Source organism: Xiphias gladius, chromosome 8, assembly GCF_016859285.1.
Source record: "Xiphias gladius isolate SHS-SW01 ecotype Sanya breed wild chromosome 8, ASM1685928v1, whole genome shotgun sequence".
Taxonomy (NCBI): Eukaryota; Metazoa; Chordata; class Actinopteri; order Istiophoriformes; family Xiphiidae; genus Xiphias; species Xiphias gladius.
In genome coordinates this window covers 28,163,735-28,181,546 of record NC_053407.1, presented here as the reverse complement: position 1 = coordinate 28,181,546, position 17,812 = coordinate 28,163,735, and the positions used below count along the sequence as shown (strand labels likewise).

General features: G+C 46.0%; 1 protein-coding gene across 1 annotated transcript in view; it reads right to left on the bottom strand.

Annotated features, from left to right (window-relative positions):
- Positions 1-13,291, bottom strand: part of LOC120792915 (chemokine-like protein TAFA-5) — a 45,726-nt gene extending 32,435 nt beyond the window's left edge. Inside the window, exon 1 of the mRNA XM_040132314.1 lies at positions 13,201-13,291. Coding sequence (XP_039988248.1) covers positions 13,201-13,291 — 91 coding nt within the window. The remainder of the gene's footprint in view (positions 1-13,200) is intronic.
- Between the last annotated feature and the right edge of the window lie 4,521 nt (positions 13,292-17,812).

Here is a 17,812-nt window from a genome sequence, read left to right as displayed (position 1 = left end):
GGGCAGCTGGTTGTTTCTGTCAAAAAATGGAAACTTTCCCCAGGAGGAAGTCCGTCTTTTCCCTCGGGACCCTAACAAATGGATGAACGACTTCCGACAAGCGCTGATGTGGTTAGAGGCTCTCGAGTGGCTGCTCTGACCTGCAAGGTGAGGGTCACATTACCACCGGAGGCAGGCGATCGATGGGCGGCTCTGACCTCAAAGAGTGACTACACACACAATCACATGGAAATTCGTTGGCATTGGATGTTGATAGAGGCGGTTTTTTCCAACAAAAATGCAAGAACGGCTTCTTCCACTCAAATGTCGGCAGCTTCTGTCCGGATTTGAGAGTTTAGCTCGGCTGCAATCCTCCGGCGCCTCCCCAACCTCGACGTTAAAACGGGCAAGACTCCGAGGCCTGTTTTGTTCATCGACGCCCCCTGCCCGGGATACCAGCTGGGGTACCGTTGACCGGAACACCATGCTCTTACACGTACGACATTTATTTCTCTGCAATGGCGGTGAACGAACCTAACATCGACAACTCCGCTGTACTCAGAGCTAAACGTCATATTGAGGGCTGACAAACGGTAACGTGGACAGCGGGGGCTGCGGCTACGTACTGACACAGATAACCACGCGGTGACTCTCCCAAAGGGCCACAAACGCGCTTCCAGTGACTGCCGCAGGTCCGCCAGACTCCCCGCCTGTAAAGCAGACACACAGCGGGTCTGACAGCAACATGCGTTTAGCTCTGACTACCAGCTCGACGTCCTCCTGTCCCGGCTACACCGCGCACGGTCCGTCAGTCTCCATCCTGTCTTGCTCGTTGTTGCAGGTGAATCCAGCCGCGCGCTACACTGCTGTAATGCGCTTCTAACTGGGCGTCCCGAAAAAAGGCTTTTGAGGATCTGCAAGTTATTTAAAATCTTGCTGAAAAAGAGGATTTTTTAAAATCTTTAGCTTAAGTGAGAAACACTGTCACGAGCTCTGTAAGAGGATTTCTCAACACAGTTTTCTTGTTGAGTATAATTTGTAATTTTACAGTTTCACAGCTCCTCTGAAAGGCCACTCTGTCCTTCAGCCGTTTTTTTCTTCCTGTAACTCATTCTGTCATTTCTGCAGCTGTAGCTGTTTGAAGTCCTGACTGTCAGGGTGAAAAGCCTCAGCTACCAGACTGAAAGATGACGCAGCGGCAGCGGCGCTCGTGATCTGAGGGGTTTTGATGTGGCGAGCAGCGTTCGCTGTCGGCAGACTCTTTGTGAAACTCGTACGAACGCACGGCGCTGCTGTCTCTATCAGCTCTGATTAAACAGATTGAAGCTACTTCTTGAAAACACTAACACAGTTCAGATCTTTGTGTTGCAGTTTTGATGAGGCTCATAATTACATCTGACAGCGTGCATTAACACGACTGCTGCTTTCTGTCTGATGTGACCCAACCCCCCACCCGCCCCCATTAGCCTCCAGGCTACATGTAAGCTAATAAACGATCCCATCTCTGTCTGAGAGCTGCTGTGACGAGGGTTATCCCCTCCTCCTCCTCCTCCTCCTCCTCCTCCTCTCTGTGTGATTCTCCGTTAGCTCTGCGGAATCAGCAGTTTACGTTCGCGTCTAAAGGGTCGAAGGTCACGGCGGAAGGTGTCGGAGCTTGGGCAGCCGGCGACATGCAGGGGAGGGGAGGACCCTTCGGCCTTCATCCCTCTGAGTGTAGGTCCTGTCTGACACAAAGGTCGAAGGTCGGAGGATGGAAGCGAATACGCACACGCACAGAGAACCACAGGGGAAGGAGACACCGACCACCACAGTGAGAAATAACCTGGGATGAAAAACTAAATTGAAGTCGGAGGCTCTAACACGAGGCCTGAATGCACAGACACTGGCCACTTTTCCATCCAAACGCGAATGAACCTGCGTTTCCGTCCGCTACTGTTGTGTAAATATCAGGGGTTTGTTTGTTGAGACAAGCAGTTGGTTTAAGTCCCAGGCTTCATATCTGACATGATTCGTTATCTGAATCTGTTTCCATTCAGAACCGGTGGAGAGCAGCAAGCCCTGGCCTTGGAGAAGAGATAAAAAAAAGCCTGGTCCCGCCAGCATTTGAAATGACAAATTCACTTTGTTTCAATGGAATCACCGCCATCGGTGGATTGATCTCTGACTCTCTGACGCCGGCGACCAATAGCAAGCCGCCTTGACAACGCCGACCTCTGGGGGGAAAAGGAGAGCCGGAGAGTCCAACGTGGAGAAAGTGATCGTAGCTTTTTATCCGTCCGCCACCATCCAGCTTTATGTGACCTGCTCCACAAAAGGAACCACTGACAGATAACTGACCATTAGCAAGCTCGTTAGCTCAGAGCTCTATTTTCCCTCTCCAGTAACTCTTAATGAAGTGAGACGATGCAGTCCCGGGAACAAAATGCCGGGGGGGTTAGAGAGCTATTGTGACTGACTACACCAAATATGCTATAGTAAATCATCGACTAGGCCCGCCAGTAGCCACTAGGTCACCGAGATATTTTTGCAAAGATGTGCAGATGAGTTTTGCAGGGCCCCTTTCTGGCACGACAAAAGCCTTCAAACTGACATCAGTGTGAAGAAATTAAGGCCCCAATCAACAGAAAGTGTCAGAGCAGCGCTGACAACAGCTGCAGCGGCTTTCTTACACATCACAGGCCGACTTTTCTGTTTCAATGATCCTGAAGCCTCTGAGCCGCTGAGATCAGAGCTGTTGCTGCAGGAGAAGCCCCGGAGCTTTCTGCAGTAATTGGGATTCAGTCTGCATGTAGATGATATAAGAGACGCCACTCGCTAACAGGTATCCCATGGTAACCACAGAGGGCTGCAGAGCGGCGGCGGGTCTCTGTTTGCTCGTTAGCCGGAGCTCATCGGCCTTTCCTTAATTCTCCACCTGCCGCAGAACACCGGGATGAAGATGCTACTGTTCCCCGTCTTTGTCAGTCCGAGCAGAGGATGCTGGGAGAGGACGGCTGAGCGGCGTGCTAGCTGTAAACATGATTAAAGAGACACGGCAGCGAAAAAAAATCCACAAATACCAAAAGAGCAATCAAAGGGAAAATCTACAGACGTGCGGCAGGTTTGTTCCGGAGCTGCATGTTAAAAACTTTAATCACTGCGACCTGACAAGTGTCTTCAGTTTTCAAAGTAAAAGATGCATCGTGTTTTTTATCAACTGAGTCAACGCGGATCCTGAACCTGCTGTGCTGCAGCTGAACACGGTATTTTAAAATTACCTGCACTGCAGCACGTATTTGGACGACGGAGAGCACAGGTTACTGACTGACTGGCAGCTGCTGGGTGTTAAAAGTCATTTGCAGGATGACGACGGGTCAGACGCTTCGGGGCCCCGTTTCCCCGATAACACTCCATCTCGGCCGTGAAGCTTTTCCCAGAGCAGCGCATCACAGCGGCTGCACACGCACAGCATTAAGAGGCCGGAATATGCAGCAACGCCGTGTATTTAACCGTCTGCAAGCTGCGCCCCATATTAAAATGCATAACTCACAAAGCGTAAAAAGTGTTGTAGACAGCAAAAAGAAATGTTTAATATTTCAAAACTGACGGTATGAAAATGAAGCTTACTGTTCAGTCAACAGTCAAAGCTGTCGGCTCCCTGCCTTTTATGATTCCTGTTACTGGGTGGGAACCAGTTTAAGAAAGAAAAGTTTGATCCGCTAAGCTGCTTCTCGAGGCCCACGGTACTCTGAAGCGCAAATCAAACAACTTGTGTGCGGTGTTGCCAGATTTGACTGACAACAAAGTAGCCCAATTTTTTCAAGTTTTCGTTTAAGGGAGGCGTATCAGTATCATTAAATATAATTAGTTTCTTACAAAGTCTTTTGGATAATGTTCCATCAAAAGTCCTCACTTACACTGAGCAGATGTAAACTTTTACAAGAGAAGGAAATATAACATACAATGCTGTGGATTCAGTGACTTATCATTAGCGCTACGTTTTGAACTAGGTTTCTTTTTTTAGCCTACGGTATAATTGTTCAAATTTGGAAAGTTAAGTCTGCCGAATTCACTATTAGCTGTTCCTGTTTGCTATGTACCATTGGATATATCGACAACTTTCACTGGATTACTTTAATACTGAAGAAAACTTAAAAACGTGATGATTCTAAGGCAAGTTCTGGAGTTCTAATCAGCGTCTTTTCTCTATGATTTCTACGCAGATTTATGGATGTTATTTGCAGCGGACACCGGAGATAATAGTATCCTTGGAAAGTGAAAGTCACACCGACTCTGAAAGTGTGTGCATCACGTCCGGGTCTTGAGATTTGACTGAGTCGTGAGGATTTTTGACACAAATTGCTGCAATCTGCATGCACCTGCCTCTTTCACCTCACGCAGTATCTTTGCCTCACGTCTCTCCCTCTTTGCCTCCTTAAAAAGGTCTAAAAACCTCTGGAATATTGCCGAACCTTTCGTAGGTGGAAACCGCCTTGATAGGACGGGACCTAGCCCAGATTATGACAGCCTGCCCAGTTAAAGACAAGGTTGCTCAACTGGGCAGAAAGTCTCCCAATCTGGCAACAGGATGCGTGTTACAAGACCATAACACCTCCTTGACTGGAAAAGAAAAGCATTCTCAGTGGACAGGTTCCAGGGAGGAGTTAAGTTGCTGCCAGAACACATTTTGCGAATCCGTTTAGTACAGAGATATCAGAGGCAGAGGTTTTCCCAGTTCTCCATGATTAAAACTCAACGTCTTGGGTTTTTTTTTTTTTACTGTTGGTCAAACAAAACGAGCAATTTGAATATGTTTATACGTTCTTTTTCATTATTTTCCCTATTGACATTTTATACACTGAACAATCAATCTATCAGTTGATAAAGAAAATCACCACCAAACCTTTGGATAATGGAAATAATTGCTGACTGCAGCCTCACGGGTCTCCTGTGATGGAATAATACGACCTTGGCCGAAGTTGTCTGTGTCTTAAATATTGGGCACACAGAAAAAAAAAAAAAAAAAAAAATCAAAGCAGTTCGGTAAAACGCAACTTTACAATAAATGAGCTCGATATAAACTAAAACACTTAAGATCTTAGAACTAGATTTTGACACGGAGTCCCTCTTCAAGACCAGGGCCACAGGATGGAGGATGGAGGAACCGTCACAGCGGATATTGTACTTCAGTGGTGGGAAAATTCAGACGAATTAGTGATTAATCACATTATGCAGACAGAATTTATGTGCAGTAATGTGGGACCTCCGGGTGTCTGGGGGGCCCTTGGGCGGTCGCCTGCTTTGCCTGGTTGGTTAATCCAGTTTTGTTTGGAGGGACCCCTCGGGGGCCACTCTACTAAACTAACTAACTGTATATAGAGTAGTTCAAACCAGCTCCACCTCGAGCAGCTACAACAGTAAAATGCTGCCGAAGCGCCGCTGCATCAGTAAAACGATCTAACACTCAGTCAGTCTGGGGACACCTTCCCGCAGAATTAGTACTTTTACCTCCGATACTTGAAGTGCATTTTCCTGGCAATACTTCGGTACTTTTACTTAAGTAGGATTTTGAGTTCAGTGTATTTTCACACTGTTGTATTGGCACTTTTACCTACGTAAAGAATCTGGGCGCTTCTTCCACAACCGAAGAAAAACTCCGTCCACTGATGAAGACCGACAACTGGAGGTGAAAGTGCTGAAGGTTTACGAGGTCAAGAATGAACTTTGATGCTCAAAGCCACATTTCCTCATCATGGCAAGTTGACTTGTTCCGAATCGGATAATGCTCCCTAACTGAAATCAGTCAACTGATATTGCATCAGTTAAACATCGTAGTTGAATTTAACAGTCAGATTTAGTTTCAAAGGATGTATTGTTCAGCTAAGTTCATCGGAAAACTTCTTTTGGAAACTCCAGTCGTAAGAGAAATGTAATGCGGATTTTACCACCTGAAGCATATTCTTTATTACCTTCGTAAACAAAAAGCCTCGCAGATAACTTCTTATTTATTTGTTTTATATATCTGTATAACTTTTATTATTATTATGATTCTTTTGTTTTACAGCAGTAATCTTTGTGTGATGACTTCCTGCCTGTGGGGATTGATTTCCACCCTCTCATATCTGCAGTAAAACCCTTGTGCATTTCCTTTACTTTGAATGAATCACAGATGCCTTTGCGTCCCGACTGCGGCAGCATAAAGGCTCTGAACATCTCGCTCCCATTACGGCAGAATAATGCAATTACAGCACATTGTTTTCACGGCTCGCGCTGCTGTTTTCTGTCCAGTCACAGCTGACATATCATCTATTCATGAATGAGCGGCAGGAAGATACACTGACATCTGTTTGATATGAGCTTTTATTACCTGCAATCTTTTTTCAATTCCCTGCTAATTGAAAATAAGAACAACAATCACAGGGCAGGCAAACTGGAGTCACTGTGTTTGTCCTCAGAGGGAAGACGGGGGAATAATGATGAGGCTGAAATTGGTTTTGACAGGACTCGGCGGCTGTTCGTTAATCATCTGACGACAGTTAATGAGTCTGTTATTGTGCGGCAGGCGATAAATTCCGAATCCAACACGAGGTCGGACACAAAAAGTCTCGAAGCCGTTTGGAAACAAGTTAAAAAAAAAAAAGGGATCACAGGGATTTTTATAATACGAGCCAAGGTCGTGTCTCTTGGAAATATTTAACATGGAGACTGAGAGCAGCTTTAAAACAGGATGTGATAGGAGGGGCACAGAAACAGAAAGATATGTCGCTGCTAGGCTCCACATGAAGACGGCGTGGCAGGTGGGTTTCCAGCCACCTGCTTGCAGGCGCAGCTTCAAATTTAGCGCATTAAAAAAAAAAAAAACCTGAATAGAAACAATGGAAATGTGAAAAGAGTCTCAAAATTTCACAAAGAGGTTTTTACACTTTTTTACACTTATTGATAAGATTCAAACCTGGACAAAATGCGAAGGGAACAGATTTAGAGAATTAATCCGGACAGACATGAAGCGTGTGACTCGAGGGTCCACGCAGACCAAAACGTGTGAAGTCCGTGTCGAGCCATGAGGAGACTAACGTGAACACCATATTCCCATCATTGTTTTTCACCGTCTGAGGTTCGACTGGAGCTTTTTTTTAATGACGCCGCCTCGTTGCGTCCTCTTCTCCTGCCGTGGTTTAATGGCACAGACTGAACCAACCGTTCACCTCAGCAACTCCTAATATTCCCGTGATGGCAGTGGACGGAAACGGGCCTTCATTTGTATTTTCTTTTGCTGATTTTCTTTTGCCGTTTGGGCCAAAACTTGCTCCGCATTTGGAAAAACCTAGCTACCTGTTGTTCCAGATGTGCAACGGTCCGTCGGCAGACATTGTGTAAAACCCCTCTCGTACGCAACAGTCACTCATGTGATGAGCCGTACCTCTTTTCAAGCGGCTAAAGTAGCAAAGCTAGCCGTAGGGCTAGCAGCGGAACATTGAGCACGAAGTCTGACCATTAATGGTAGTTATATCCCAATGGGCATGATATCAATATATTTATTTAATGTAACAAGTGTACAGAGTTAATGTGCAGAAGTTTAATCGTGCAGCACCATCGGGGAGGCGTCTGATCGATCCCAAATTCTTTGGTTAAGGTTCGGGAAAGATGGTGGCTTTTTCTGTATTAAGCCGGCCCAGGATCTTTCCCGAACCTGAACCGGGTTCAGTGAGAGAAAAGTTTAATAATGCTGTGGTCACCACAAGTGGATATTGTGCTGCAAGATCAGATCATTTGGTGGAAAACGAACATGTCGTCTGTGAACATCTTCCTGATGCGTTTCGTGACTATTAGCAGAACGGCATACAAATTACTGTTGTTTGGTGATCTGCTAAGGTTCGGTTAGGTACAGGCACAAAAACGGCTTGGGTAGGTTTAGGGGAAGATCGTGGTTTGGGTTAAAATGTGGTTTTTCGTGTCACTTGGATTAGGTTCTGGAAACGATCGTGGTCATGGTTAAAAGAAGCCAACGAGGGAAGAGGAGCAGCCGTCCTGCGTTGCGAATTCGGATGTTTTTGTGCCTCTGCAGACTTTATGGCTCACATATACTACAGCCACGAGAGGGCCTTGCCACTCGCAACGGATGTTTTTGGGCTTTTCCTGGACTGACTGACGTTGCTGTTTCCCGTGGGAGAACGGTCTGGGCGTGGATTTTTTCCATCACACAGCGGGTGATCTTCTCGTCTTGGTCTCAGTGAGCCGAGAGCGTCGGGACATTTCTTTGTTGTGCAGCTGAGGTGTGATTTGATTCTCTTTTTTTTTTTTTAAGAAGAGAGAGAAACAACAAATGAAAAGCGTCGTCAGTCACACTCGGGGCTGCTCCCCCTTTGAATCACTCGCTGACGTTCCTTCCTGCAGATGAATTTATTCAAACTCAATTACACCCTCTGCAGCCTTTTACTCCGCTCATTTCTGTTTTTTTTTGTTTTGTTTTTTCTTTTAATTTCCTTTCAGCTGCTGATTTTCTCTTTCGTTCATAATTCCCATGAATATATGCTCAATTTAATGGAGCATTGAGAATTAATTTGGACTTTGAAGGCTCCTTAGGTAAGCTTTCTACGCCGCAGGCACAACAGTATGTCTGCTGCATAATAGGCTTGTTTCCAGGATCTAAATGAGCTTTATGAGCAAGCAGGAAAAAAAAGAAAAGAGTAACTCAGTAAACAGAGAGCGTGAGGGGATTAAATTCAGTCTGCAGTTTGTGTTCATTAAAGCTTTTCACACTGAGCTGATCAATGAACGGACACCACCTCCCAACACTGATTCTTCGCATTCTAATAAAGTTTTCATCTAGATTTCTCATTTGGGATTTTAACTCTGTCCCAGTACGTACTGTATGTTCACATTAACAGAAATACGACGAGCCACTCATCTGGTTTCATAGAGAGAGAAAAACACACTGATCTGATATTTGACCTGTTTAATCTGCTGTAATAAGAACCGACGAGAGTCTTTAGCATCATAAGAAACCCGAAGATGCTCAGCTGACTCCCTTTGTGCTCTGACTGAAGAATTTCAGTCAGCGGCTCCGGGGTTTTTCGATTTTCTTCTTTCTGCAGCGGCGCTGATTATCTGAAACATCTGCATACCAGCGGGGAGGAGTCAGAGGCAGCTGCCGAACAAAAACCGCTGAGTTTCATGCTCGAGACTCAGAGAGCAGGGGGATTTCCGTGTTGTACACCGGACACTGAGAGGAGCTTTGAGAGGGCGAGCTCTGTCTGTCTTAACTGGCTAAAAGCATCATTCAAGACACTTTTTTTTATTCCTTTCCCTGTAGTTCCCAAACAGCAATAACTAAAATAAAATTACATCCGTGTTGTCACATCCAGTTTTGCTTTTGAAAGAAAACAGGGTAAGAATACCACCTGTTCAGAAGTAGGTTAAGTTCAGGTTATCACCCAAACTGTTTGTTTTTTTGTCGGGAATTCGTTCACGTTCGATTTCCTCCTCTGATTCGGCAGTTTCGGATCCCGGCGTTAAACTGGACTGTTTTCGAACACGTGTGGCGCCTCACGCTGTGATGCTCTGTGGAAACAACTTTAGACTAGTTTCCCTCGGTTCTGCTAATCTGCTACAACCCTGTCTCCTAGAACCGATGTTTCTATACAACGAAACTGCAACAGCGAATAACGTTTTGTAGAAAACATATCTGTGATCATGTTTCCCATTGACGTTAACGAAGGTCTGTTGTTGGTTTACGTATTTGGCAAGAAACAAATGTGTTTACAAGGAACGCATCAGTTAAATGTTGACGGACAACTTATTTGTTTTCCTCCAGAAAGTCCAACCTTGATGTAAAATATCCACTTATAGAGAGCACAGCATTATTAAACTGTTTTATGGTTCCGTTTACACAGTCACAGCACTTGGTTCGGGTTCGGGAAATATCCTGGTCTGGTTTAATACAGAAAAGGTTCACAGTGACGTCAGACTACCGCTACTATTGACAGGACAGCAACATTTGTCCTTGCTTTCCAAAACCGTTAGAGATCAGTTTCTGATGCAACAACACTACAGTTAAGGTTTGGTTGGGTCTTTTGGGGAAGATCATAGTTTGGGGTAAAATGGCTGACTGCTTGGATAAGGTTCAGGAACGACTGTTGTCGTGATTAAAAGAAACCAATGCCGACCGTTGGTTGGAAACAAACAGCGGTTTCCGCCCCAACCTCTCATGTAAACATCACCTGATGTCACAATAACCACGGGCTCTAGAGGGCGCTGTCACTTCAACGTAAACCACTAAGAGAGGTTCAGTGCTCCAGTGATTCCCTCCGTCATTCTCATAAAGTTGTTTTGGAAAACAAACAAAAAAAAGCAATGGCGGAAGTATCTCGACTTTTAGTCCAAACATGGGCCAGGCTCTAAAAACCCAGGATCCTACATTACCCATGATGCAACTGGATGCTGTCTTTCTTTAGACCGCCCCTGCTAAAATCCGTTTTTCCCAATTAAACAGGGTTGGAATAAAACAGCAACCCTGTCTTACACCTCTTTGTCGGGGGGGGGCTATATATGTCAAAAAGACTTTGACGTTTAGAACATCTGCCTTCCTGACAAACGTTACTGCCTACGTCACATCTCTCATGGAAAAAAAACGCCTGCTCTAATTTCCCACAGTACGCGTCGACGTCTTCACATGTCTTGTTTTGGACTCACCAGAAGTCCAAAAAATGTTCACTTTACAATCACATGTGACGATGGAAAGCATCAAATCCCCACACTGTAGAATCTGGGACCAGAAAATCCTTTTGCTTACATGCCAGAAAACGGCATTTTTGTTAAAATGTCTAAAATGTCTAATCGTTGCAGCTTTACCGGACTATAGATTGAAAATAATGATTGACTCTGTGTGACTCAGCCTGTGTGTTTAATTCGGTGTTTGTACTCCAAAGCGCCAGCTCCACACTACATTTAAAACATTTTTTGAGGTTGTGAATGCCGCTGCATTCCTGCAGCCATGCAGAGTGCCTCGCTGAGAGATACAGTCGTAATTACAGCGAGCTCTGATAATGAGCTGTGCAAAAAAAACCCAGCCCTGACACTCGAAAACCATCACAGGGGATCATTACTGCTGCTGAGGAGGGAAGCAGAGGCTGTTTGATTTGATTTTATTCCCGTCCTCGGACGGGATCTTACAGTTTTACATCGATTCTGTTAATGCGGGTCGAAGCTCAAGCGAAGCCGTGCTCGGTTCAACAGAGGAAAAAACTCGACCGGGCTCTTCTGAGGTTCAGGACAAAAAAAAAACAAAGCTTCACATTCTACCTGAAGCTTTGTTTTTCACCGCAGAGGATTGTAAAAACAAACACACGCGTCACCGCACTGAAGGCTTCTTTGAAAGTCTGCAGGTAAAGAGAGATTCATATTATCCATCGCTGGGACTTTCTGTAAAAGCGACGTAAGGTGGCACACGATGTTCTTCACCGGAAAGGTTCAGATATTTAGATCCTCCTTGCAAAAAAAATTGAAATTAGCTAAAAGAAAATGAATAGATGACGATTGGAAACTTGCTGTTTGTCTTTAACACGTGTCAAATGACATCATGGCCGTGTCTTTTCATAACAACGAAAACCAGAGAGCATGTTGCGACGGGATCACACCAGCCGCGACGCCAGATCGGTGTTTCTGGTGCCACATGAGAGAAGTGAGTTTGGCGAAGCAGGTGAACCGTGCCGGATTTATTCAATACGTGTGATCCCATCGCAAGATGCTCTCTAGTTTGATCCAATGTCTTAGAGCGGACGGGAACGATTGAAACTGGGAAACATTGATCCACGACTTAAAATGACTACGGGCATGGGGTGTAAAGTTTGTGGGGGGTGGCCCCTGCCCTACTCCCGACCCGCCTATTTCCGGAGCCCTTGCTAGGACCACCGCCATCTTTAAACCCAGCCTTCATTTGGATCTCAACCACACACCGGCAAAGTTTCGCGACAGTATCTTGCACAGCTGTGACGCCATTGTGGAGACAAAAATCTGTCCCCAGACGAGACAGGCAGGCGGAAAGACAGGCAGGCAGAAAGACAGGCAGGCAGAAAGACAGGCAGATTATTCAAAACCGCCTCTGTGGTAGTTTCCGCTACAGCAGGTGTCCCCGGGACCACATTTTGCCATGATGACAGACACACACACACACACACACACATATGCACACGGTGATTTATTACATTATGTATATGTGACTCGTTGCTGTATGTATTTTAATGTAACGCACTCCGAGTTTAGCTCTAATGATGTTGCCGCACCTTTGATTCAGACCGACTGGCTTCGTCACCAACTGTACAGCTAGGAAAAGGGATCGGCCGTTTACGATTTTGAGCAAAAAACTCCTCAACGATTCGCGTCTTCCCTCTTTTTGAATGTCTTTGGGGTTTGGACTCTCGGTTGGACAAAGGGAGACACTTGAAGACGTCACCTCGGACTCTGGGAAACTGGGATGGGACATTTTTCACTGGCCAGCATGAACAATGAAAAAAGCACTGAACTAATATATCATAAGTAACGACAACGAATAGTAATAATAATAATAATAATAAATAACAAAAAATAACCAGCCGATTAATCGATAATGAAAAACATCATTAGTTGAATTCTTACATTTGATTTCATTGTTTGCAAAATGGTTTGTCGACGCAAATGCATCAAGTCTTTGCGAAACAGTAAAATTAACGTTAGTCTGAATGTAGGGGAGAGCAGACTGCAGTGTGTGTGTGTGTGTGTGTGTGTGTGTGTGTGTGTGTGTGTGTGTGTGCGTGTGTGTTTGGCACGGTGAGAGAGTCAGGTAGAGAGAGGCAGAGTCACAGTGTTTCCTCGCTCTATCGTCTGTCTCGGAGCTTTCTGGATTCTTCCACTACAACCCAGCGGAGCTTCGCTGGAGCTCAGCCCGCCTCCTGAGCGCCTCAGTCCGGCCACGAACCCCGGCCCGGGGCCGGTGGTTCTGCTACCGCAGCTTCACGGGTCCTCCCTCTCCCGCCTTTTTATCCCCACGTCGCCCAATGCCGGACGCGCACGCGACGACAGGTGCGCAAAACGTGCACGAGTGAGCGCACGCATGCAGATTTGAACCCCGGATAAAAACGTATTCCTCGTCATTTTTACACTTGTTCTGTGACCTGTTGAGGCATTATGAGCACTCAGTTTGACCTTCCACACACACACACACACACACACTATCCCAAAGTCTGCGAGCGGACTAAAGAGTCGTACCTTCTCTCAGGATCTGGTTGTGGAGGAGCAGGAGGAGGAGAAAGCAGACCGCAGCGGCAGTCAGAGCCCAGGCCAACCGGAGGAGCTGCATGAGGGAGAGCCGCGAGCCGCACCGGGAGCCAAAAAGTCCAAACTGTGATTATCCGCAGGCTGGTGCCTCCTCACGACGCCACATCCATCCCAGCCCGATCCAGAGGGGGACGGAGGCGAGAGACGGGTGGCATCTCCGGGACGTGAGACCACACGCGAGACGGAAGTGACAAATCCAGCACAGAGGTTTTCGTTTCCCTCCCCAGACTCCCCGTGTGAAGCCGCCGAGGGTCCCCGCCGCGCCACTCGGCGCGTCACGGTGCGCAGAGCCAACCGGCAGCAGATAGCAGCAGATGCCCGGGGTGACCCCCTCCGCCGCAGCACGGTTTAAAAAAATACAAAATCTGCTCCAGATGCAAAGTTTTCCAGTTTCCAGTCCGCCTCCAACTCACAGCTCTCTGCGCTTTGGATCCATCACGAGTCTCCGTCCGCTCGTCCGCGTAAATCCCCCCAGACGTGGAAGAACCGACACCGGGCCCGGCTGGAGCCGTTCAGCGGGCATGTTGCACGTCCCCCCCCCCCCGCCCGGGTAGTTGGCGCTCGCGGACCGGCTGCCCGGTGGTGGTGAGGAGCGGAGTAGGAGCAGATGCGGCTGCAGCCTCTGAGTCTGAAGATCCAGCGCGATCTGCAGCCTCCACACCGACTCTCCCTCTCTCTCTCTCTCTCCCTCCCTTTCTCCCCCCCCCTCTCTCTCCCTCTCTCTCCCCCCCCCCCTCTCTCTCTCTCCCTCTCTCTCTCCCCCTCTCTCTCCCTCCCCCTCTCTCTCTCCGCCCCCCCCCTCTCCCTCTCTCCCCCTCTCTCTCTCCCTCTCCCCCCCCCCTCTCTCTCCCGCCCCCCCCTCTCTCTCCGTCTCTCTCTCCCTCCCCCTCTCTCTTCCTCTCTCTCTCCCCCCCTCTCTCTTTCTCTCCCCCTCTCTCTCTCCCTCTCTCTTTCTCTCCGTCTCTCTCTCTCTCGTCATGACGGACTGACGTCACACCGGTTACACTAACGTGTGTCTCGGGGCGAAACCATCCACCGGCCGAAAGACACCGGGGACCGGTGAGGTACAACCCAGCAGGGGCAGGAACCCGAAATCTGCGGGGCGCTGACTGGGGGGCGCCCGGGTGTTCGTGTGTGTGTTCACGTGTGTTGCAGGGTTGGATGGGATGTTTTTTAATTCAGGTTTTCTTGGTGCCACTTCCTGATAAGACACCGTTCACAAAAGGTTCATAAGCTGTAATTAATAGTTCATTAGTAGTTAATAAATTATCCAGGCGACTAGTTCCTCAGGAATCAGTTCTAATTCGTTAATAATAACAAGATCCCCTTGAGTGGTGGAACCATAGAAGCACTGAACCACTGAACAAGTAAGAATCGTGTAAAAAACCCTTTATTGTTATTGATTATTATCAAAATCAATAACTGTAAACTTGATAGCTTATTTAGAAAACAAAGAACGCATGAGCATTTATTAATGGATCATCAGCATTGATCACAGGATTATTACCAAACACAAAGCGTCAACACCGGCCAAGGGAATTTCACAACAAAACAACTTGGTCAGGTTTAGGAAAAACTCATGGTCTGGGTTAAAACCAGTACTTCCGGGAGGCTAAGGGGACCTTCGTCGTCACGGCTACGTTAAAAAACACGCGATTTAGGTCGTGGAACGGTCGTGGATAAAAAAAACAAAAAAACAAAGATAAAAACAAAATAGCACCGACTATCGGTTTGAAACAGGAAACAATCAGCGACCTCCCGCGATTTGTCCATTCACACCAACGTCCTCCTCCAGACGTGGAAGACGTGGACTTTGTCGCCCTATATACTACGTCAACTGACGTCCTCCTTCGCCCCCGTCATAATTACTGCGGCCGCTAGAGGTCGCCTAGCAATAAAACTCGACTGCTGGTTACAACAAGCTGCCCTGCACGGACGGCCTGTGGGGTCGTTTTTGTCCACAGGAGGACAGTCGCCTTCCGCCAGAGGGTCGATGCTGAAACTCCCAGTGAGTTAAATTAGTTGCTGGTTTAGTTGAACTGAGCAGCGATCCCGTAGCAACATTAGTAAAGCCAGTAATACACGACTTACTTAACAAAGGGGGCCTTAATGGAAATCGGTACCAGTTGCAGTTAGACAAAGTAATATAATTTACAGTTTATAATTTAGGCATTAAAGCAGCGATAGTCAATATTTTTATAATAACAAAATCAAATGACAACGTGAAAACAACGTAACAATATGAAAGGTGTCGCTTGTGGTGATAAACCATCGGCTGAATCTGCAGCTTCTCTCAGCTTTAACGAGCTTTGTAGTGAGTTTCAGGTCATCGTTTATCTGTCCGGACCACGACTTTGCTGTTCTGGTTCACCCTCACCGCATCTCATAGCGTCGCAGGCAGATGTTTTCAGAGACAAAAAGTTCTAAAAAGCCACTGTCCGCTACCTGCTCAGCAGCAAAACAGCAGACAGACTCAGTCAGAGACCAGCTGGTGAACGTGGTGGAGCGTTTAGCAGCTAAAGAGCCAGAGGTTTCGCTCTGGAGCTGGTGGAGACCAAAACCAGAGCAAAAAGGGAGGGAATACTGCACATAGACACCACTCGAAACGAACGATAACGTTGCTCAGTAACTGCTGGATGTGTAAAAAGCGCAACTGTTTGTTCACTATATCAACTTAGCATGTCAATGATGTGATCACATCTTGTTTCCACTGCTCCCATGTGGCCAAAAAAAAAAAAAAAAAAAGTACTTACAGGTTTAAAATGTATCTATTCCAGACATCACCACCTACATCTAATATCTTAAACAAATTTGTGTTTGTGCAAACTCTTATCTTGTGGACACAAGTTAGGAAAAAAAAAAAAAATCCTCCTCCCTCAGGAGAGAAATCATCTTTATGTAACTTTCAGTAACTTCTGCTAATCCAGCCCGCCCCAGTCGTGCCGCTGCCTCCTCCATCATCAGCTGAACACGTCTGAATTTATACCAGGAAAGGTTTTGTCAGACATAATCCTCCTTTATGAAGATGTTTTTGTAAACAGTCTGTGCTGCTGTCGCTGAAGGAAAATGCAGATCCACCAACATGAATAATTGCAGTAATCTACCAGCCAACGACTATATTTATGTTTTCCTTGAGCTCGCACGTTATTGTGACCCAACTCTGCAATCTGCTGCTCTTTACTTTCTGCTCTAATTACTGTGTTGTTTACCATCAAGAAATAAATTATTCAGAGTGTCTATAGAAACTGAAGCTGCAGCTGGCACACAGAGTATGCAAAGTTACAAACGTGTACTTTCCACATAGTTAAATATACACTTTTAATATAACGGGAGGGAGCAAAGAGAACATAGCCGAGTACGTGTACCACATAAAGATGTATAACAATAATGAGACTAACAATACAACTAGTAATTTGAATAAAAGGGCTAATAATAATTATCAGACTAAATATATTGATAATAATGATAAGGATAATAACTGAAGCAGTGTGTGTTGAGCGGGCTCACGGTGGTTTGCAGTCACAGATCCAGACTCTGCAGCTCCAGGGGGAGAAACACCTGCAGAAGGCGACGGGAGCAGAGAGGAGAGGGAGACGAGGCAGAGCAACACTACGGGAGAGAGAAGAAGCCAAGTTAGTGACGAGCATTTATGGGATATGTAATGATAATAATAATGATAATAATAATAATAATAATAATAATATTATTATGATAGACACCATTAAATTGTTCAATTTGGAGGATGTAGTTTGTGGTGCTGTTGAAGTGTATTGCATTATAAAGAGAGGTGTTACTATTATTTTGTTCACCCCATTTAAAATATTCAATTATACATATTTTCATACATGTGCTATAAACAGTATTTTTGGTTATAATAAAAGGGAGTTATATATATGGAGACTGCAGTCTGCCACCAGGATAATGACATATGTTTACTGTGTTTAATGATAGTAAATTAATCACCTGATATATTTGAAAAAGCAATTACGAATTAAATAAATTAAATTTGCATTTAAATGATGCATTGATGAATTAAAAAAAAAAAAAAAAACCACGGAGATGCTGTAACAACTGGAGCACCGGAGAGACTCAAATGCACGGATCTGAGACCATAACCAAGCTCAAAGATCAGTCTTGACTTCTGTGTACTTCCCTAGTCCATCACACAGGTGGGCAGTCAGCAGATCAGGCAGACAAATCCGACAAGGAGTAGACGGAGGCAAGGTCAGACGACGTATCATAAATCAGAAACCAGGAACCAGGAACACTAGACGCTGGGAGAAAAAAAAAAAAAAATCGCTGGAACGCTCGACCCAAGGAACGAAGACAGGCCGGCACTGAGGCGAGAGGGGACGCATAACAACACCAGACACAGGTGGAACTAATGAGGGCGGAGCAGGCAATCACGGTGGGGGTAGCAGGAAGCGAGGTGTCCGAAACCAGAGGAAAGGTGAATATCACAAAACCAAAACAGGAAAACAGGAATGAAGGAATGACACAAAGGAAACAGGAGTCAGGAGCGGTGCAGGTGAAAAAATAAAGA